At 73.1% G+C, this 20584-nt stretch overlaps 2 protein-coding genes across 2 annotated transcripts in view; one reads left to right on the top strand and one right to left on the bottom strand.

Annotated features, from left to right (window-relative positions):
- Positions 1–12740, top strand: part of LOC102454662 (ribosomal RNA processing 8) — a 77346-nt gene extending 64606 nt beyond the window's left edge. The window contains exons 6-13 of the mRNA XM_075918507.2: positions 881–1015; positions 1095–1218; positions 4790–4926; positions 9350–9463; positions 10050–10231; positions 10313–10538; positions 11931–12141; positions 12220–12740. Of these exons, the coding sequence (XP_075774622.1) occupies positions 881–1015; positions 1095–1218; positions 4790–4926; positions 9350–9463; positions 10050–10231; positions 10313–10538; positions 11931–12141; positions 12220–12488 (1398 nt within the window). The 3' untranslated portion in view covers positions 12489–12740. The remainder of the gene's footprint in view (positions 1–880; positions 1016–1094; positions 1219–4789; positions 4927–9349; positions 9464–10049; positions 10232–10312; positions 10539–11930; positions 12142–12219) is intronic.
- DNHD1 (dynein heavy chain domain 1) overlaps positions 12734–20584 on the bottom strand; it is a 274296-nt gene continuing 266445 nt past the window's right edge. Inside the window, exons 35-42 of the mRNA XM_089775427.1 lie at positions 17380–18348; positions 17109–17283; positions 14846–14932; positions 14481–14685; positions 14305–14396; positions 14055–14207; positions 13255–13979; positions 12734–13163 (exon numbers count right to left, since the gene is read on the bottom strand). Of these exons, the coding sequence (XP_089631553.1) occupies positions 12801–13163; positions 13255–13979; positions 14055–14207; positions 14305–14396; positions 14481–14685; positions 14846–14932; positions 17109–17283; positions 17380–18348 (2769 nt within the window). The 3' untranslated portion in view covers positions 12734–12800. The remainder of the gene's footprint in view (positions 13164–13254; positions 13980–14054; positions 14208–14304; positions 14397–14480; positions 14686–14845; positions 14933–17108; positions 17284–17379; positions 18349–20584) is intronic.

Raw genomic sequence — 20584 nt, 5'->3', positions numbered from 1 at the left:
TGGGGGGGGCAACCTCAAGGAGGGCAGTAGAATGGGGGAGTACAGAGGATGATGGGGCACAGAACGGGGGCGTGCTTGCCGGGGGGCGCAGAGGAGGGGATGGGGCATGGCTGCCGGGGTCGCAGGTGAGGGGACGGGGCGTGGCTGCCAGGGACGGGGCGTGGCTGCCGGGGGGCGCAGAGGCGGGGACGGGACGTGGCTGCCAGGGACGGGGCGTGGCTGCCGGGGGGCGCAGAGGAGGGGACGGGGCGTGGCTGCCGGGGAGCGCAGAGGCGGGGACGGGGCGTGGCTGCCAGGGGGGCGCAGAGGAGGGGACGGGGCGTGGCTGCCAGGGACGGGGCGTGGCTGCCGGGGGGCGCAGAGGAGGGGACGGGGCGTGGCTGCCGGGGGGCGCAGAGGCGGGGACGGGGCGTGGCTGCCGGGGGGCGCAGAGGAGGGGACGGGGCGTGGCTGCCGGGGGACGCAGAGGAGGGGACGGGGCGTGGCTGCCGGGGGACGCAGAGGAGGGGACGGGGCGTGGCTGCCGGGGGGCGCAGAGGAGGGGACGGGGCGTGGCTGCCGGGGGACGCAGAGGAGGGGACGGGGCGTGGCTGCCGGGGGGCGCAGAGGCGGGGACGGGGCGTGGCTGCCGGGGGGCGCAGAGGCGGGGACGGGGCGTGGCTGCCGGGGGGCGCAGAGGAGGGGACGGGGCGTGGCTGCCGGGGGGCGCAGAGGAGGGGACGGGGCGTGGCTGCCGGGGGGCGCAGAGGCGGGGACGGGGCGTGGCTGCCGGGGGGCGCAGAGGCGGGGACGGGGCGTGGCTGCCGGGGGGCGCAGAGGAGGGGACGGGGCGTGGCTGCCCGGGAAGCGATGGCTGCCCCACGGTGTGTTTCCCGCCCAGCGGTGGAGTGGCCCGGAGAAGCTGCTGGCGCTGGACGAGCTCATCGACCGCTGCGAGCCCTCCCAGATCAAGTACATGATGCAGGTGATAGAGCCGCAGTTCCAGAGGGACTTCATCTCACTGCTGCCCAAGGAGGTGAGTGGGGGCCCAGGCCTGACCCTGGCTGGGGGGCAGAGCAGGAGCCGCTGGCGCCTGACCTGCCCCCTCCGCGCAGCTTGCGCTCTACGTCCTGTCCTTCCTGGAGCCCCGCGACCTGCTTCGCGCCGCCCAGACCTGCCGCTACTGGAGGGTCCTGGCTGAGGACAACCTGCTGTGGAGGGAGAAGTGCCGGGAGGAAGGTAGGAGCCCCCTGCCCCCCACCACAGATCTCTCCATGCCCTGCCCCGACTCCCCCGCCCCCCCCACCACAGATCTCTCCATGCCCTGCCCCGACTCCCCCGCCCTCCCCACCACAGATCTCTCCATGCCCTGCCCCGACTCCCCCGCCCCCCCCCACCACAGATCTCTCCATGCCCTGCCCCGACTCCCCCCACAACCCGCCTCCGCTCAGCCCACACCCTGCTGAGACCCAGCCCCGCCCCGGTCTGTCCAGGCCCTGCCCCGACTCCCCCCCCAACCCGCCTCCGCTCAGCCCACACCCTGCTGAGACCCAGCCCCGCCCCGGTCTGTCCAGGCCCTGCCACACCAACTCCCCCTCCGCTCAGCCCACACCCTGCTGAGACCCAGCCCCGCCCCGGTCTGTCCAGGCCCTGCCACACCAACTCCCCCTCCGCTCTGCCCACACCCTGCTGAGACCCAGCCCCGCCCCGGTCTGTCCAGGCTCTGCCACACCAACTCCCCCTCCGCTCTGCCCACACCCTGCTGAGACCCAGCCCCGCCCCGGTCTGTCCAGGCCCTGCCACACCAACTCCCCCTCCGCTCTGCCCACACCCTGCTGAGACCCAGCCCCGCCCCGGTCTGTCCAGGCCCTGCCACACCAACTCCCCCTCCGCTCAGCCCACACCCTGCTGAGACCCAGCCCCGCCCCGGTCTGTCCAGGCCCTGCCACACCAAGTCCCCCTCCGCTCTGCCCACACCCTGCTGAGACCCAGCCCCGCCCCGGTCTGTCCAGGCCCTGCCACACCAAGTCCCCCTCCGCTCAGCCCACACCCTGCTGAGACCCAGCCCCGCCCCGGTCTGTCCAGGCCCTGCCACACCAAGTCCCCCTCCGCTCTGCCCACACCCTGCTGAGACCCAGCCCCGCCCCGGTCTGTCCAGGCCCTGCCACACCAACTCCCCCTCCGCTCTGCCCACACCCTGCTGAGACCCAGCCCCGCCCCGGTCTGTCCAGGCCCTGCCACACCAACTCCCCCTCCGCTCTGCCCACACCCTGCTGAGACCCAGCCCCGCCCCGGTCTGCCCAGGCCCTGCCACACCAACTCCCCCTCCGCTCAGCCCACACCCTGCTGAGACCCAGCCCCGCCCCGGTCTGTCCAGGCCCTGCCACACCAACTCCCCCTCCGCTCTGCCCACACCCTGCTGAGACCCAGCCCCGCCCCGGTCTGTCCAGGCCCTGCCACACCAAGTCCCCCTCCGCTCAGCCCACACCCTGCTGAGACCCAGCCCCGCCCCGGTCTGTCCAGGCCCTGCCACACCAAGTCCCCCTCCGCTCAGCCCACACCCTGCTGAGACCCAGCCCCGCCCCGGTCTGTCCAGGCCCTGCCACACCAACTCCCCCTCCGCTCAGCCCACACCCTGCTGAGACCCAGCCCCGCCCCGGTCTGTCCAGGCCCTGCCACACCAAGTCCCCCTCCGCTCAGCCCACACCCTGCTGAGACCCAGCCCCGCCCCGGTCTGTCCAGGCCCTGCCACACCAACTCCCCCTCCGCTCAGCCCACACCCTGCTGAGACCCAGCCCCGCCCCGGTCTGTCCAGGCCCTGCCACACCAACTCCCCCTCCGCTCTGCCCACACCCTGCTGAGACCCAGCCCCGCCCCGGTCTGTCCAGGCCCTGCCACACCAAGTCCCCCTCCGCTCTGCCCACACCCTGCTGAGACCCAGCCCCGCCCCGGTCTGTCCAGGCCCTGCCACACCAACTCCCCCTCCGCTCTGCCCACACCCTGCTGAGACCCAGCCCCGCCCCGGTCTGTCCAGGCCCTGCCACACCAAGTCCCCCTCCGCTCAGCCCACACCCTGCTGAGACCCAGCCCCGCCCCGGTCTGTCCAGGCCCTGCCACACCAACTCCCCCTCCGCTCAGCCCACACCCTGCTGAGACCCAGCCCCGCCCCGGTCTGTCCAGGCCCTGCCACACCAAGTCCCCCTCCGCTCTGCCCACACCCTGCTGAGACCCAGCCCCGCCCCGGTCTGTCCAGGCCCTGCCACACCAAGTCCCCCTCCGCTCTGCCCACACCCTGCTGAGACCCAGCCCCGCCCCGGTCTGTCCAGGCCCTGCCACACCAACTCCCCCTCCGCTCTGCCCACACCCTGCTGAGACCCAGCCCCGCCCCGGTCTGTCCAGGCCCTGCCACACCAAGTCCCCCTCCGCTCTGCCCACACCCTGCTGAGACCCAGCCCCGCCCCGGTCTGTCCAGGCCCTGCCACACCAACTCCCCCTCCGCTCAGCCCACACCCTGCTGAGACCCAGCCCCGCCCCGGTCTGTCCAGGCCCTGCCACACCAACTCCCCCTCCGCTCAGCCCACACCCTGCTGAGACCCAGCCCCGCCCCGGTCTGTCCAGGCCCTGCCACACCAACTCCCCCTCCGCTCTGCCCACACCCTGCTGAGACCCAGCCCCGCCCCGGTCTGTCCAGGCCCTGCCACACCAACTCCCCCTCCGCTCAGCCCACACCCTGCTGAGACCCAGCCCCGCCCCGGTCTGTCCAGGCTCTGCCACACCAACTCCCCCTCCGCTCTGCCCACACCCTGCTGAGACCCAGCCCCGCCCCGGTCTGTCCAGGCCCTGCCACACCAACTCCCCCTCCGCTCTGCCCACACCCTGCTGAGACCCAGCCCCGCCCCGGTCTGTCCAGGCCCTGCCACACCAAGTCCCCCTCCGCTCTGCCCACACCCTGCTGAGACCCAGCCCCGCCCCGGTCTGTCCAGGCCCTGCCACACCAACTCCCCCTCCGCTCTGCCCACACCCTGCTGAGACCCAGCCCCGCCCCGGTCTGTCCAGGCCCTGCCACACCAAGTCCCCCTCCGCTCAGCCCACACCCTGCTGAGACCCAGCCCCGCCCCGGTCTGTCCAGGCCCTGCCACACCAACTCCCCCTCCGCTCAGCCCACACCCTGCTGAGACCCAGCCCCGCCCCGGTCTGTCCAGGCCCTGCCACACCAACTCCCCCTCCGCTCTGCCCACACCCTGCTGAGACCCAGCCCCGCCCCGGTCTGTCCAGGCCCTGCCACACCAACTCCCCTTCCGCTCTGCCCACACCTTGCTGAGACCCAGCCCCGCCCCGGTCTGTCCAGGCCCTGCCACACCAACTCCCCCTCCGCTCAGCCCACACCCTGCTGAGACCCAGCCCCGCCCCGGTCTGTCCAGGCCCTGCCACACCAAGTCCCCCTCCGCTCTGCCCACACCTTGCTGAGACCCAGCCCCGCCCCGGTCTGTCCAGGCCCTGCCACACCAACTCCCCCTCCGCTCTGCCCACACCCTGCTGAGACCCAGCCCCGCCCTGGTCTGTCCAGGCCCTGCCACACCAAGTCCCCCTCCGCTCAGCCCACACCTTGCCGAGCCCCGTTCTGGATGGCCCCCCGCTGAAGCACTCCCTCTCCCTGCAAGCCCCAAGGCTCCTGGGCCTACTCCTGCACGGGCCTTCTTGCCCTGCGGCTTACAGCCTGGCCGCTCCTGCTGCAAGCCCTGGCTCCCAGGTGCCCTGCTTTTCTGCCTGGGGGTGCTGAGCCCCACCTCACTGCCTTTCCCCACCACAGGCATTGAGGAGCCCCTGAACCTGCGGAAGCGGCGCTTGCTAAGTCCTGGCTTCATGTACAGCCCCTGGAAACTGGCCTTCATGCGGCAGCACAAAATCGACATGACTTGGCGCAGTGGAGACCTCAAGGCTCCCAAGGTACGTGGGCAAAGTCATCCCCAGCAGAGCCCGGGCCGTGGGTGAATGACTCCCCGGAGGATCTAGGGATGGGACGCCGCAGGCGAGTTGTGAGTGGGCCACGAAGGGGTCTGGCCCCTCTCTGCAGCACTGCTCTCCCAGGGGCCCAGGGAAGTGGGAAAAGCTCCGTTAGCTTCCTCCAGTATCCCAAAGGGTGCGAGATGAGAAAGCAGCCGGGGCGAGCAGTTCCCTGGCTGGGCAGCGATCCGCCCCGGAGCTGCAGCCAGACAAACCACCCCGGCCTCCAGCCTAGGACTGATCCCCGAAGCGGTGCTGGACTCGCCCTCCCGGAGGCTCCCGAGGCCTGATGAGGCGTTGCACTCGCTGCTGGGCGCGGTGCGGAACAGTGTTCCTCCGGCTCCCTGTGTCCGAACGCAGCGCGATAGAACAGTGGTCTGGGGCCACCCTCTACGGCACCAGAGCAGGCAGAGCATGTCAGCTGCCACCCTGGCCAGCCAGAAATGACCCCAGGAATCCCCTCAGACAGCCCAGCGCTCCCTGTGCCCCCCAGCCCCCCTCACACAGGGGAGAGGTTATAACCCATCCCCCACCTCCCCTCACACACCCCAGCGCTCCCTGTGCCCCCCAGCCCCCTTACACAGGGGAGAGGTTATAACCCATCCCCCACCTCCCCTCACACACCCCACCGCTCCCTGTGCCCCCCAGCCCCCTTACACAGGGGAGAGGTTATAACCCATCCCCCACCTCCCCTCAGACACCCCAGTGCTCCCTGTGCCCCCCAGCCCCCCTTACACAGGGGAGAGGTTATAACCCATCCCCCACCTCCCCTCAGACACCCCAGTGCTCCCTGTGCCCCCCAGCCCCCTTACACAGGGGAGAGGTTATAACCCATCCCCCACCTCCCCTCAGACACCCCAGTGCTCCCTGTGCCCCCCAGCCCCCCTCACATAGGGGAGAGGTTATAACCCATCCCCCCCCTCCCCTCAGACACCCCAGTGCTCCCTGTGCCCCCCAGCCCCCCTTACACAGGGGAGAGGTTATAACCCATCCCCCACCTCCCCTCAGACACCCCAGTGCTCCCTGTGCCCCCCAGCCCCCTTACACAGGGGAGAGGTTATAACCCATCCCCCACCTCCCCTCAGACACCCCAGTGCTCCCTGTGCCCCCCAGCCCCCTTACACAGGGGAGAGGTTATAACCCATCCCCCACCTCCCCTCAGACACCCCAGTGCTCCCTGTGCCCCCCAGCCCCCCTCACATAGGGGAGAGGTTATAACCCATCCCCCCCCTCCCCTCAGACACCCCAGTGCTCCCTGTGCCCCCCAGCCCCCCTTACACAGGGGAGAGGTTATAACCCATCCCCCACCTCCCCTCAGACACCCCAGTGCTCCCTGTGCCCCCCAGCCCCCTTACACAGGGGAGAGGTTATAACCCATCCCCCACCTCCCCCAGACACCCCAGTGCTCCCTGTGCCCCCCAGCCCCCTTACACAGGGGAGAGGTTATAACCCATCCCCCACCTCCCCTCAGACACCCCAGCGCTCCCTGTGCCCCCCAGCCCCCTTACACAGGGGAGAGGTTATAACCCATCCCCCACCTCCCCTCAGACACCCCAGTGCTCCCTGTGCCCCCCAGCCCCCTTACACAGGGGAGAGGTTATAACCCATCCCCCACCTCCCCTCAGACACCCCAGTGCTCCCTGTGCCCCCCAGCCCCCCTCACATAGGGGAGAGGTTATAACCCATCCCCCCCTCCCCTCAGACACCCCAGTGCTCCCTGTGCCCCCCAGCCCCCCTTACACAGGGGAGAGGTTATAACCCATCCCCCACCTCCCCTCAGACACCCCAGTGCTCCCTGTGCCCCCCAGCCCCCCCGGCGGGGCCGGGGAGCCATGGCGGGTTCGGGGAGGAGCCGTCGCGGGCGGGGCCGGGGAGCCGTGGCGGGTTCCGGGAGGCGCCGTCGCGGGCGGGGCCGGGGAGCCGTGGTGGGTTCCGAGAGGAGCCGTCGCGGGCGGGGCCGGGGAGCCGTGGCGGGTTCCGGGAGGCGCCGTCGCGGGCGGGGCCGGGGAGCCGTGGCGGGTTCCGGGAGGAGCCGTCGCGGGTTCGGGGAGGAGCCGTCATGGGCGGGGCCGGGGAGCCGTGGCGGGTTCCGGGAGGCGCCGTCGCGGGTTCGGGGAGGAGCCGTCATGGGCGGGGCCGGGGAGCCGTGGCGGGTTCCGGGAGGCGCCGTCGCGGGCGGGGCCGGGGAGCCGTGGTGGGTTCCGAGAGGAGCCGTCGTGGGCGGGGCCGGGGAGCCGTGGCGGGTTCCGGGAGGCGCCGTCGCGGGCGGGGCCGGGGAGCCGTGGCGGGTTCCGGGAGGAGCCGTCGCGGGTTCGGGGAGGAGCCGTCATGGGCGGGGCCGGGGAGCCGTGGCGGGTTCCGGGAGGAGCCGTCGCGGGTTCGGGGAGGAGCCGTCATGGGCGGGGCCGGGGAGCCGTGGCGGGTTCCGGGAGGCGCCGTCGCGGGCGGGGCCGGGGAGCCGTGGTGGGTTCCGAGAGGAGCCGTCGTGGGCGGGGCCGGGGAGCCGTGGCGGGTTCCGGGAGGAGCCGTCGCGGGCGGGGCCGGGGAGCCGTGGCGGGTTCCGGGAGGAGCCGTCATGGGCGGGGCCGGGGAGCCGTGGCGGGTTCCGGGAGGCGCCGTCGCGGGCGGGGCCGGGGAGCCGTGGCGGGTTCCGGGAGGAGCCGTCGCGGGTTCGGGGAGGAGCCGTCATGGGCGGGGCCGGGGAGCCGTGGCGGGTTCCGGGAGGCGCCGTCGCGGGTTCGGGGAGGAGCCGTCATGGGCGGGGCCGGGGAGCCGTGGCGGGTTCCGGGAGGCGCCGTCGCGGGCGGGGCCGGGGAGCCGTGGTGGGTTCCGAGAGGAGCCGTCGTGGGCGGGGCCGGGGAGCCGTGGCGGGTTCCGGGAGGTGCCGTCGCGGGCGGGGCCGGGGAGCCGTGGCGGGTTCCGGGAGGAGCCGTCGCGGGTTCGGGGAGGAGCCGTCATGGGCGGGGCCGGGGAGCCGTGGCGGGTTCCGGGAGGAGCCGTCGCGGGCGGGGCCGGGGAGCCGTGGCGGGTTCCGGGAGGAGCCGTCATGGGCGGGGCCGGGGAGCCGTGGCGGGTTCCGGGAGGCGCCGTCGCGGGCGGGGCCGGGGAGCCGTGGCGGGTTCCGGGAGGAGCCGTCGCGGGTTCGGGGAGGAGCCGTCATGGGCGGGGCCGGGGAGCCGTGGCGGGTTCCGGGAGGCGCCGTCGCGGGTTCGGGGAGGAGCCGTCATGGGCGGGGCCGGGGAGCCGTGGCGGGTTCCGGGAGGCGCCGTCGCGGGCGGGGCCGGGGAGCCGTGGTGGGTTCCGAGAGGAGCCGTCGTGGGCGGGGCCGGGGAGCCGTGGCGGGTTCCGGGAGGCGCCGTCGTGGGCGGGGCCGGGGAGCCGTGGCGGGTTCCGGGAGGAGCCGTCGCGGGTTCGGGGAGGAGCCGTCATGGGCGGGGCCGGGGAGCCGTGGCGGGTTCCGGGAGGCGCCGTCGCGGGTTCGGGGAGGAGCCGTCATGGGCGGGGCCGGGGAGCCGTGGCGGGTTCCGGGAGGCGCCGTCGCGGGCGGGGCCGGGGAGCCGTGGTGGGTTCCGAGAGGAGCCGTCGTGGGCGGGGCCGGGGAGCCGTGGCGGGTTCCGGGAGGAGCCGTCGCGGGCGGGGCCGGGGAGCCGTGGCGGGTTCCGGGAGGAGCCGTCATGGGCGGGGCCGGGGAGCCGTGGCGGGTTCCGGGAGGCGCCGTCGCGGGCGGGGCCGGGGAGCCGTGGCGGGTTCCGGGAGGCGCCGTCGCGGGCGGGGCCGGGGAGCCGTGGCGGGTTCCGGGAGGCGCCGTCGCGGGCGGGGCCGGGGAGCCGTGGCGGGTTCCGGGAGGCGCCGTCGCGGGCGGGGCCGGGGAGCCGTGGCGGGGTGTCGACACGCTGCTGAGCGCAGGGTGTGTCCAGTTTAGTGTGGGCTGCAGGAAGCAGGTGCCATGTCCCTTGACTGAGACCAGGAGAGCTCAAGAGCCGGGGCCCCTGGGTTGAGCAGAGGGGACCGTGTTGCAGCCGCTGTGCTGTCCCGTGGTTGCTCCCTCCCGCCTGTGCCTGGCAGCACTAGCTGGCTTTCCTGCAGGGGTCCTGCCCCTGTCGGTCCAGCCTGGGGCCCCTGGTGTCCTCCCAGGGAGGGTCCAGTGCGGGGCCGTCGCTCTGCTCCGGGGCAGGATTTTGTCTCCCTTTCCCCATGTGCTCTCGGGGGCCTGGGGCGGGGTCCCCAGCCACAGGAGGGTTGGAGCCTGGAGCCCTTCCAGCCCCTCCCTCTCAGCCCTAGAGCTCCAGGGTCCGGCCCCTTTGGCCTGTGCACCCCCGCCCACGGCACCACACGCGCCCATCGCTCCCTGCTGTTCCCTGCACAGGTCCTGAAGGGGCACGACGACCACGTCATCACCTGCCTGCAGTTCTGTGGCAGCCGCATTGTCAGCGGCTCCGATGACAACACCCTGAAGGTCTGGTCGGCCGTCACCGGCGAGGTGAGCTGGGGGAGGGGTGCGTCCGGCTGGCCGCTCGCGGGGTCCGGAGGCCCCGCCGGGGGAGGGGTGCGTCCGGCTGGCCGCTCGCGGGGTCCGGAGGCCCCGCCGGGGGAGGGGTGCGTCCGGCTGGCCGCTCGCGGGGTCCGGAGGCCCCGCCGGGGGAGGGGTGCGTCCGGCTGGCCGCTCGCGGGGTCCGGAGGCCCCGCCGGGGGAGGGGTGCGTCCGGCTGGCCGCTCGCGGGGTCCGGAGGCCCCGCCGGGGGAGGGGTGCGTCCGGCTGGCCGCTCGCGGGGTCCGGAGGCCCCGCCGGGGGCGGGGTGCGTCCGGCTGGCCGCTCGCGGGGTCCGGAGGCCCCGCCGGGGGAGGGGTGCGTCCGGCTGGCCGCTCGCGGGGTCCATGGGGTGCCTGAGCAGCCTGGCTTCTGCCTAAGTCTGCCTGCATGGCCCAATGGGGCGTCTGCTCCCCCTGCGGAGGACTGGGGGTGGCCTTAGCCTGGCCCTGCTGTTCTCCCATCGGCCCTCTGGCCCCTCAAATCCGTCTCTGCGCGTGTGGCTCCCCTGCCGCTAACTCTGTTGTGCTCTCTGCAGTGTGTGCAGACCCTGGTGGGCCACACCGGGGGGGTCTGGTCCTCCCAGATGAGGGACAACATCGTGATCAGTGGCTCCACGGACCGGACGCTGAAGGTGTGGAACGCAGACACAGGGGAGTGTGTGCACACGCTCTACGGGCACACGTCCACCGTGCGCTGCATGCACTTGCACGGCAGCAGGTAATCTGGGCAGGGCCTGGGGCTGAGACACGGAGGGAGCCGTGGGAGTGGCTGGGCTCTCAGTGTGCCCGTGATCTGCAGGGTGGTGAGCGGCTCGCGGGACGCCACGCTGCGCCTCTGGGACATAGAGACCGGGCAGTGCCTGCATGTGCTGATGGGCCACGTGGCCGCCGTGCGCTGCGTGCAGTACGACGGGCACAAGGTGGTGAGCGGAGCCTACGACTACACGGTGAAGGTGTGGGACCCGGAGAGCGAGAGCTGCATCCACACGCTGCAGGGCCACACCAACCGCGTCTACTCCCTGCAGGTGAGGCCCCTGCCCCGGGCGGGTCCCTGGCCCGGGCGAGTCCCCGGCCCTCTGCCCTAGGCGGGTCCCTGGCCCGGGCGAGTCCCCGGCCCTCTGCCCTAGGCGGGTCCCTGGCCCGGGCGAATCCCCGGCCCTCTGCCCTAGGCGGGTCCCTGGCCCGGGCGAGTCCCCGGCCCTCTGCCCTAGGCGGGTCCCTGGCCCGGGCGAGTCCCCGGCCCTCTGCCCTAGGCGGGTCCCTGGCCCGGGCGAGTCCCCGGCCCTCTGCCCTAGGCGGGTCCCTGGCCCGGGCGAGTCCCCGGCCCTCTGCCCCAGGCGGGTCCCTGGCCCGGGCGAGTCCCCGGCCCTCTGCCCTAGGCGGGTCCCTGGCCCAGGCGAGTCCCCGGCCCTCTGCCCTAGGCGGGTCCCTGGCCCGGGCGAGTCCCCGGCCCCCTGCCCCGGGCGAGTCCCTGGCCCGGGCGAGTCCCCGGCCCTCTGCCCTAGGCGGGTCCCTGGCCCGGGCGAGTCCCCGGCCCCCTGCCCCGGGCGGATCCTCGGCCCGGGCAAGTCCCCAGCCCTGGGCGAGTCCCCGGCCCTCTGCCCCAGGCGGGTCCCTGGCCCGGGCGAGTCCCCGGCCCTCTGCCCTAGGCGGGTCCCTGGCCCGGGCGAGTCCCCGGCCCTCTGCCCTAGGCGGGTCCCTGGCCCGGGCGAGTCCCCGGCCCCCTGCCCCGGGCGGATCCTCGGCCCGGGCAAGTCCCCAGCCCTCTGCCCCAGGCGGGTCCCTGGCCCGGGCGAGTCCCCGGCCCCCTGCCCCGGGCGAGTCCCCAGCCCTGGGCGAGTCCCCGGCCCTCTGCCCCAGGCGGGTCCCTGGCCCGGGCGAGTCCCCGGCCCCCTGCCCCGGGCAAGTCCCCAGCCCTGGGCGAGTCCCCGGCCCTCTGCCCCAGGCGGGTCCCTGGCCCGGGCGAGTCCCCGGCCCCCTGCCCCGGGCGAGTCCCCAGCCCTGGGCGAGTCCCCGGCCCTCTGCCCCAGGCGGGTCCCTGGCCCGGGCGAGTCCCCGGCCCTCTGCCCCAGGCGGGTCCCTGGCCCGGGCGAGTCCCCGGCCCCCTGCCCCGGGCGAGTCCCCAGCCCTGGGCGAGTCCCCGGCCCTCTGCCCCAGGCGGGTCCCTGGCCCGGGCGAGTCCCCGGCCCTCTGCCCTAGGCGGGTCCCTGGCCCGGGCGAGTCCCCGGCCCCCTGCCCCGGGCGAGTCCCCAGCCCTGGGCGAGTCCCCGGCCCTCTGCCCCAGGCGGGTCCCTGGCCCGGGCGAGTCCCTGGCCCTCTGCCCCAGGCGAGTCCCCAAGTGAGTCCCAGGCCTTGGCCCATGACAAGAGCAGCTCCCCCTCATGCTGGGTCCGTGGCTGAGCCCATGTCTCTGGCAGTTTGACGGGATGCACATTGTGAGTGGCTCCCTGGACACCTCCATCCGGGTGTGGGACATGGAGAGTGGGAACTGCCTGCACACGCTGATGGGGCACCAGTCGCTCACCAGTGGCATGGAGCTGCGGGATAACATCCTCGTCTCAGGCAACGCAGACTCAACCGTCAAGATCTGGGACATCAAGACGGGCCAGTGCCTGCAGACGCTGCAGGGTGAGTGGGGACCCTCACGGGGGAAGTCGGGGCTGGGCCCGGGGCCGGGCAGCGGCCTTAATCGGTGCATTTCCCCAGGGCCCAGCAAGCACCAGAGCGCTGTCACCTGCCTCCAGTTCAGCTCCAAGTTCGTGGTGACCAGCTCGGACGACGGCACCGTCAAGCTCTGGGACCTCAAGACGGGCGAGTTTGTGCGCAACCTGGTGACCCTGGAGAGCGGGGGCAGCGGGGGGGTGGTGTGGCGCATCCGCGCCTCCAACACAAAGCTGGTGTGTGCCGTGGGCAGCCGCAACGGCACCGAGGAGACCAAGCTGCTGGTGCTGGATTTCGATGTCGACCTGAAATGAGCCCCAGCCAAGCCGGATGGGGATGGAGGATCCCGCAGGCCGGGCTCAGCAGCTGGGCTCTGCGGGGCAGGGCCCGGAGCAGGCCTCAGCCCCTCTGCAGGGCTGTACAGACGGTGTGCAGCCTGCCTGGGCCTTATTTATGTGTGTGAGCTCCAGGACGGGGCTGGCGGGGAGGGCCCTGCGCGCAGCCGGGCCCCGGACAGAGGAAGGCAGCATGTTTTGTACACACTAATATATCGATCTATTTCTGTACCCGGGGCTGCGTTTGGGAAGCCGTCCAGAACGGTGGGAGGGGACAACGGGGCCCCCAGGCTAGTCCAGGCCGGGCAGCGTGCTGACAATGTGCACCCGGCGCTGAGCACACAGGGCCAGGGGCATCTTGCAGGGCAGCGCCAGGTGAGTCACAACCCGATGGCTGCTCAGGCCCGCCGGCTGCTGAGGCAGGCCCAGGTAGACGGGGCAGCTGTACTGCGGCAGGAAGCCGTGGGGCGTGCGAGCACGCCAGGGCTCCCGCACGGCTTGCACCCAGACGGGCGGCAGCAGGCAGGGCTGGGCCGAGAGGGTCTCCTGGAGCAGGGCTGTGCGCGTGTCCCACAGGGCGCTGTGCAGCTCTAGGCCCGTCAGGTAGAGCCCGTTCTTGGGCGGGGAGCTGGGTGGCAGCGCGCTGGGCAGCACCTGGAAGAGCGAGGGAGGATCAGGGAGGCTGGGGAAGGGGAAGGGGTCTCCCAGGAGCGGGGGGCCTGCCTGTGCCCCAAGGCAGCATTACCTGCTGGTCCAGCTGGTAGTGGTCCAGGTCCTGCTTCTCGGCCCGGGCTGCTTCCTGGAGCAGTGTCTGCAGGAGGCGCTGGGGGTGCTGGAAGGCAGCGAGATGGTAGAGCACCACTGGCTGCCCAGCCACGGCCCCCAGGTAGCCACACAGCAGCTGGCAGCGATGCGCTAGTGTCTGCAGCCAGCGGCTGGGAGGCTGGGGGCCAGTGGGCGTGTAGGGCAGCCAGGGGCGGGGCAGGCGGCCCCGCTCCAGTGCCCGCAGGATGGTGGCGCAGCGTGGGGATGGGCAGGGCTGCCCCTGCACCTGCTCCCGTGCACAGCGCAGGTCCCGGCCTACCTGCTGCAGCAGGGCCAGGAAGCTGCCACACTCCTCCAGCAGGAAGCGGAGCAGTGGCCGGGGCCTTGGCCGTGTGCGCCCAGTTGGGAGACGACCTCTGCCCCCCACCTCCCACCCTCGCTGCTGCAGCCTGGCCTGCAGCTCTAGCACCAGCTCCAGGCCGTGCTGCACCAGCTGCTCCAGGGCCTCCTGCTGGCCACGCTCGGGTGGGGTTGCCTGCCAGAGGTCCTGGGACCGCAGCAGGTCTGAGAGCAGGCTCTGGCTCTGGCTTGCCAGCAGCTGCTGCTGGAGGCCCTGGTACAACCCACAGGAGGCTGGATCCGCTGGGCTCGGGAGCTGCTGCAGGCGAGCCCGCGTCTCTGCAATCGCATCGTCTTCTGGCAGCGCTGGGGGCAGAAAGCTAGTTAGAGCCACTTGCGCCCCGGGGCCGGTCCCGGAGCCGGGCAGGAGCCCTTCCTTACCCAGCGGGGAGCCCCTGCTGAGGCTGGCGAGGAGGCTCTGCACCCCCTGGGGGGGCAGCAAACGGGAGGCCCTGCACAAGCAGCCCTGGCTCAGGCTCTGCACCGCCCCAGCGTCCCCAGCGTCCTGGATGTAGCCGCCATAGAGAACCAGTCCTGGAACAGAAAGGGCCTGTCCTAGGCTGGGCCCCGGCTGGAGCCCTTGGCAGCCGCCTTGGCTCCAGGTTGGCGGTGCTCTGGCCAGACCCCTTACCTGCTAGCTCCTGCATGCCCTCTGCAGGGTCAGACACCAGCTTTGCCAGCCGCCGCTGGACCCTCAGGCCCGTGAACAGCTCCGCCTCGCTCCTAGGTACGAGCAGCAGGCAGTCAGGGCACTGGGGCAGGGGCTGAGCCAGGGCTTTGGCAGAGTTGGCCTGGCCTCGCACTCACCAGGGGTAGGGCCGGGCCTGCGCCAGACTGCCATAGTGCTGCCTGTGCAGCAGCACTGCGTGCAGCACCAGCAGCGCCAGGCCTGGCTCCTGCGTGGCGCCCCAGCCTTTCTGGCCCAGCAGCTGGCTGTAGCTGCGCAATAGGATGCTCCTCAGGTCCGGGGGGGTCTCGCAGAACAGCGTCACGGCGCTGCGGTGCACAGGGCCTGGAGGGGTGCAGACAGGCATCACCCCTCTGCCTTCCCAAGCCTGGGGAACTCCGCTCCACCCTCCCCGTGCCAACGGGGCTACCCCGGACCTTCCTGCGAGCCAGCACGCTTGGCTGGGGTGCTGCGCTCACAGCCAGCAGGCAAGGGACCAACGCACCTGGCACGGCCTCCCTGGCGGCGGCGGCAATGAACCAGAGGCGGAACTTGGGGTGGGTCTCGTCCCCTGTCGTGTGGGCCCTTGCCCCTGCGGGGAGAGGTGGAGCTGCAGCAGTGCGTTCAGCTGGAGGTGGGGGGGGGGGCTCCTCACCTCCAGGGCCTTGCAGTAGCTTGCTGAGCTGGGCCAGCACCGCGGGGGCCCAGCAGCGCTGGAGGTGGGGGGGGGGGCGGATGGGGGGGGGCTCCTCACCTCCAGGGCCTTGCAGTAGCTTGCTGAGCTGGGCCAGCACCGCGGGGGCCCAGCAGCGCTGGAGGTGGGGGGGGGGGGGCGGATGGGTGGGGGGGGCTCCTCACCTCCAGGGCCTTGCAGTAGCTTGCTGAGCTGGGCCAGCACCGCGGGGGCCCAGAAGCGCTGGAGGTGGGGGGGGGCGGATGGGTGGGGGGGGCTCCTCACCTCCAGGGCCTTGCAGTAGCTTGCTGAGCTGGGCCAGCACCGCGGGGGCCCAGCAGCGCTGGAGGTGGGGGGGGGGGGATGGGTGGGGGGGGGCTCCTCACCTCCAGGGCCTTGCAGTAGCTTGCTGAGCTGGGCCAGCACCGCGGGGGCCCAGCAGCGCTGGAGGTGGGGGGGGGCGGATGGGTGGGGGGGGCTCCTCACCTCCAGGGCCTTGCAGTAGCTTGCTGAGCTGGGCCAGCACCGCGGGGGCCCAGCAGCGCTGGAGGTGGGGGGGGGGCGGATGGGAGGGGGGGGCTCCTCACCTCCAGGGCCTTGCAGTAGCTTGCTGAGCTGGGCCAGCACCGCGGGGGCCCAGCAGCGCTGGAGGTGGGGGGGGGCAGATGGGTGGGGGGGGCTCCTCACCTCCAGGGCCTTGCAGTAGCTTGCTGAGCTGGGCCAGCACCGCGGGGGCCCAGCAGCGCTGGAGGTGGGGGGGGGGCGGATGGGTGGGGGGGGCTCCTCACCTCCAGGGCCTTGCAGTAGCTTGCTGAGCTGGGCCAGCACCGCGGGGGCCCAGCAGCGCTGGAGGTGGGGGGGGGGGATGGGTGGGGGGGGCTCCTCACCTCCAGGGCCTTGCAGTAGCTTGCTGAGCTGGGCCAGCACCGCGGGGGCCCAGCAGCGCTGGAGGTGGGGGGGGGCGGATGGGAGGGGGGGGGCTCCTCACCTCCAGGGCCTTGCAGTAGCTTGCTGAGCTGGGCCAGCACCGCGGGGGCCCAGCAGCGCTGGAGGTGGGGGGGGGCGGATGGGTGGGGGGGGCTCCTCACCTCCAGGGCCTTGCAGTAGCTTGCTGAGCTGGGCCAGCACCGCGGGGGCCCAGAAGCGCTGGAGGTGGGGGGGGGCGGATGGGTGGGGGAGGCTCCTCACCTCCAGGGCCTTGCAGTAGCTTGCTGAGCTGGGCCAGCACCGCGGGGGCCCAGCAGCGCTGGAGGTGGGGGGGGGGGGCGGATGGGAGGGGGGGGGGCTCCTCACCTCCAGGGCCTTGCAGTAGCTTGCTGAGCTGGGCCAGCACCGCGGGGGCCCAGCAGCGCTGGAGGTGGGGGGGGGCAGATGGGTGGGGGGGGGCTCCTCACCTCCAGGGCCTTGCAGTAGCTTGCTGAGCTGGGCCAGCACCGCGGGGGCCCAGCAGCGCTGGAGGTGGGGGGGGGGGGCGGATGGGTGGGGGGGGCTCCTCACCTCCAGGGCCTTGCAGTAGCTTGCTGAGCTGGGCCAGCACCGCGGGGGCCCAGAAGCGCTGGAGGTGGGGGGGGGCGGATGGGAGGGGGGGGGGCTCCTCACCTCCAGGGCCTTGCAGTAGCTTGCTGAGCTGGGCCAGCACCGCGGGGGCCCAGCAGCGCTGGAGGTGGGGGGGGGGGCTCCTCACCTCCAGGGCCTTGCAGTAGCTTGCTGAGCTGGGCCAGCACCGCGGGGGCCCAGCAGCGCTGGAGGTGGGGGGGGGGGGGGGGCGGATGGGTGGGGGGGGCTCCTCACCTCCAGGGCCTTGCAGTAGCTTGCTGAGCTGGGCCAGCACCGCGGGGGCCCAGCAGTGCTGGAGGTGGGGGGGGGCGGATGGGGGGGGGCTCCTCACCTCCAGGGCCTTGCAGTAGCTTGCTGAGCTGGGCCAGCACCGCGGGGGCCCAGCAGTGCTGGAGGTGGTGGGGGGGGGCGGATGGGAGGGGGGGGCTCCTCACCTCCAGGGCCTTGCAGTAGCTTGCTGAGCTGGGCCAGCACCGCGGGGGCCCAGCAGTGCTGGAGGTGGGGGGGGGGGCGGATGGGAGGGGGGGGGGCTCCTCACCTCCAGGGCCTTGCAGTAGCTTGCTGAGCTGGGCCAGCACCGCGGGGGCCCAGCAGCGCTGGAGGTGACAGTTGTTCAGCACCAGCCAGTGACCCTCCTTGGGGCAGGTGCCGAGGGCATCGGCCACGTCGCGCATGCAGCTGGGGGAGCCCAGAGAGACGACCACGAGGCCCCGCTGCGGAAGAAGCAGGTCGCAGACCCTGGGTCTCCTGTGTCCAGGGCCCAGCATGGGGCCCCCCCCCCCCCCCCCCCCGTCCAGCGCGGGCATTACGCAGTGCTGTTGCTTGGCCATCTGTCGGATCCAGTGCAGCGGGTGCGTGGTGGCCCCGGGCGCGCCCCCGCGGGGGGTGAGGAACAGCACGGGCTGCCGGGTTTGGCTGCAGGCGTAGATGGTGGCGGCGCTGTAGCCGGCGTCCTCGGCGACGGGGCGGCCGAGCAGGCAGGCGGCGAGGTCCCGGAGCACGCTGCCCAGCTTCTCGGGGCAGAGGACGCGCCACAGCAGGGCCCGCTGGAAGAGGCTGAGGTGGGCGTGGCTGGGGCACGGGGCAGGGCCCACCACGGTGGAGGGCAGGCGGAAGTACTCCTGCCACTGGGCAGCCTGCTCCACCAGGGAGGCCCGCAGGCCCTGGAAGCCAGGCAGGCATTCGAGAAGCCCGCACTCGTGCCAGGCTGCAGCGCGCACCCAGCCTGGCCTGGCCACCCCGGCCGGCTGCAGCAGGTGACCAGCCACGGGGGCTTGCAGCCCCTGGCAGAAGGCCAGCCACTCCAGGGGACTGAGCTGGCCAGCCAGGCGGAGGGGCGCCAGGGCCCCCAGGAAGCTCAGGAGCAGGTTGTGTGTTTCCCGCAGACGTGGCTGCACGTGGGCCAGCAGCTGGCGGGTGAGGCTCTGGCCGAGCTCCAGCAGCCGGGCCTCCAGCGCGTCCTGCTTGGTGGCGTCGGCGCGCCGGGTGGCGAGCAGGGCCCTGCGGGTGAGGGCCAGGCAGCTGGCGGTGGAGCAGTGGTAGAGGGGGTGCAGGCGGCACACCTGCTGCAGGGCCTGGTGCAGAGCAGCGCCCAGGCCGGCCACCTGCCGGTACTTGGCCCGCACGGCCAGCTGGTGCTGGCGCAGGGAGAGCAGGTGCTGGTGGCTGGCGCGCAGGGCCTGGGTCTGGGTCTGCAACAGTCCGAGCAGGGGCAGGAAGTCGTCGTCCTCTTCCAGCAGGGAGCACGACGGCTGTGAGATCAGCTCCAGCAGCTCCTCCTGGCAGAGAGGGGGGTCCCAGAGCTGGGGGCACAGCCATGGGGCAACTGGGGGCACAGCGGGGGGGGGGGTCCCGGAGCTGGGGGCACAGCCATGGGGCAACTGGGGGCACAGCGGGGGGGGGTCCCAGAGCTGGGGGCACAGCCATGGGGCAACTGGGGGCACAGCGGGGGGGTGTCCCGGAGCTGGGGGCACAGCCATGGGGCAACTGGGGGCACAGCGGGGGGGTCCCAGATCTGGGGGCACAGCCATGGGGCACGGTGGGGGGGGGGTCCCGGAGCTGGGGTCACAGCCATGGGGCAACTGGGGGCACAGCGGGGGGGGGTCCCGGAGCTGGGGGCACAGCCATGGGGCAACTGGGGGCACAGTGGGGGGGGGGTCCCGGAGCTGGGGTCACAGCCATGGGGCAAATGGCACAGTGGGGGGGGTCCCAGAGCTGGGGGCACAGCCATGGGGCAACTGGGGGCACAGGGGGGTAGGCATGGCTGGGGATTGTGGGGTATGGTGTGGGTGGGGCTGAGGAATCATGGTGTGATGGGGTCTGTGGCGTGGCTGGCGGCTCCGGATGGCAGTGGGTTCAGCGTGGCTGGCGACTAGGGGGTCATGACATGACTGGGAGCTAGAAGGTGCAGCATGACTTGGGGCTCATTGTGGATGGGGGGGCAGGCAGCCGGGGGTCATGCAGTGGTTGGGGGCTAAGGAACCGGCATCGCTAGAGGCTGGGGGGGTATGGCATGGCTGAGCCTGCGGGCTGGGGACTAGGGGGCACAGTGTGTCTAGGGAACACGGGGTGGTTGGGGGTTAGGTGAGGCACATCATGGCGGAGGGCTAGGGGTGCGGTGTGGCTGGGGGCTGGGTGCATGGCGTGGCTGGGAGTAGGCAGAGCTAGGCAGGGCTCGGGGCACGGCATGGGCTAGGCGGGGCTAGAGGTTGGCATGGCTAGGAGCATGATGGGACTGGGTTCTAGGCGTGGCTGGGGGCGCGGTGTGGCTAGAGGCATGGCCCTAGCTCGGAGCTAGGTGGGGCTCGGGGGCGTGGCGTGGCTGGGGGGCACGGCATGGCAGGGGGTTAGGCGTGATTGGGGGATAGGTGGGGCCGGGGGTGTGGCGTGGCTGGGGGCTAGGTGGGCTCGGGGCACGGCATGGCGTGGCTGGGGGCGCGGTGTGGCTGGGGGCTAGGCGTGGCCGGAGTGCGGTGGGGCTGGGGGCGCAGCGTGGCTGGGGGCTAGGCGTGGCTGGAGTGTGGTGGGGCTGGGGGCTAGGCGTGGCTGGGGAGTAGGTGTGGCCGGGGTGCAGTGTGGCTGGGGGCTAGGCGGGGCTGGGGGCTAGGTGGGCTGGGGGCGTGGCGTGGCAGGGAGTTAGGTGGGCTGGGGGCTAAGTAGGGCTGGGTGCATGGTGGGGCTGGAAGCTTGGTGGGGCTGGGGGTGTGGTGGGCTGGGGGCTAGGTGTGGCCGGGGACTAGGTGGGGCTGGGGGCGCGGCATGGCTGGGGGCTAGGCGGGGCTGGGGGTGTGGTGGGGCTGAGGGCTAGGTGGGCTGGGGGCGTGGCATGGCAGGGAGTTAGGTGGGCTGGGGGCTAAGTAGGGCTGGGTGCGTGGTGGGGCTGGAAGCTTGGTGGGGCTGGGGGTGTGGTGGGCTGGGGGCTAGGTGTGGCCGGAGTGCGGTGGGGCTGGGGATTAGGTGGGGCTGGAGGCGCGGCGTGGCTGGGGGCATGGTGGAGTTGAGGGCTAGGTGTGGCTGGGGGCTAGGTGTGGCTGGGGACGTGGTGGGGCTGAGGGCGTGGCGTGGCCGGGGGCTAGGTGGGGCCAGGGGTGCAGCGTGGCTGGGGGCACGGCGTGGCTGGGGGCTAGGTGGGGCTAGGGGCGTGGTGGGGCTGGGGGTTAGCCGGGGCTGGGGGTTAGCCGTGGCTGGGGGCTAGGCGGGGCCAGGGGCATGGCGTGGCTGGGGGCTAGGCGGGGCTGGGGGCGAGGCGGGGCTGGGGGTTAGGCGTGGCTGGGGACTAGGTGGGCTGGGGGCTAGGCGGGGCCAGGGGCATGGCGTGGCTGGGGGCTAGGTGGGGCTGGGGGCGAGGCGGGGCTGAGGGCTAGGTGGGCTGGGGGCGTGGCGTGGCAGGGAGTTAGGTGGGCTGGGGGCTAAGTAGGGCTGGGTGCGTGGTGGGGCTGGGGGTGTGGTGGGCTGGGGGCTAGGTGGGGCTGGGGACTAGGTGGGGGTTGGAGGCGCGGCGTGGCTGGGGGCTAG

This window comes from Pelodiscus sinensis, chromosome 1 (genome assembly GCF_052426305.1).
Source record: "Pelodiscus sinensis isolate ZL-2025 chromosome 1, ASM5242630v1, whole genome shotgun sequence".
NCBI lineage: Eukaryota > Metazoa > Chordata > Testudines > Trionychidae > Pelodiscus > Pelodiscus sinensis.
The sequence above is the reverse complement of the archived record's forward strand: the minus strand, read 5'-3'. Positions and strand labels throughout refer to the sequence as shown.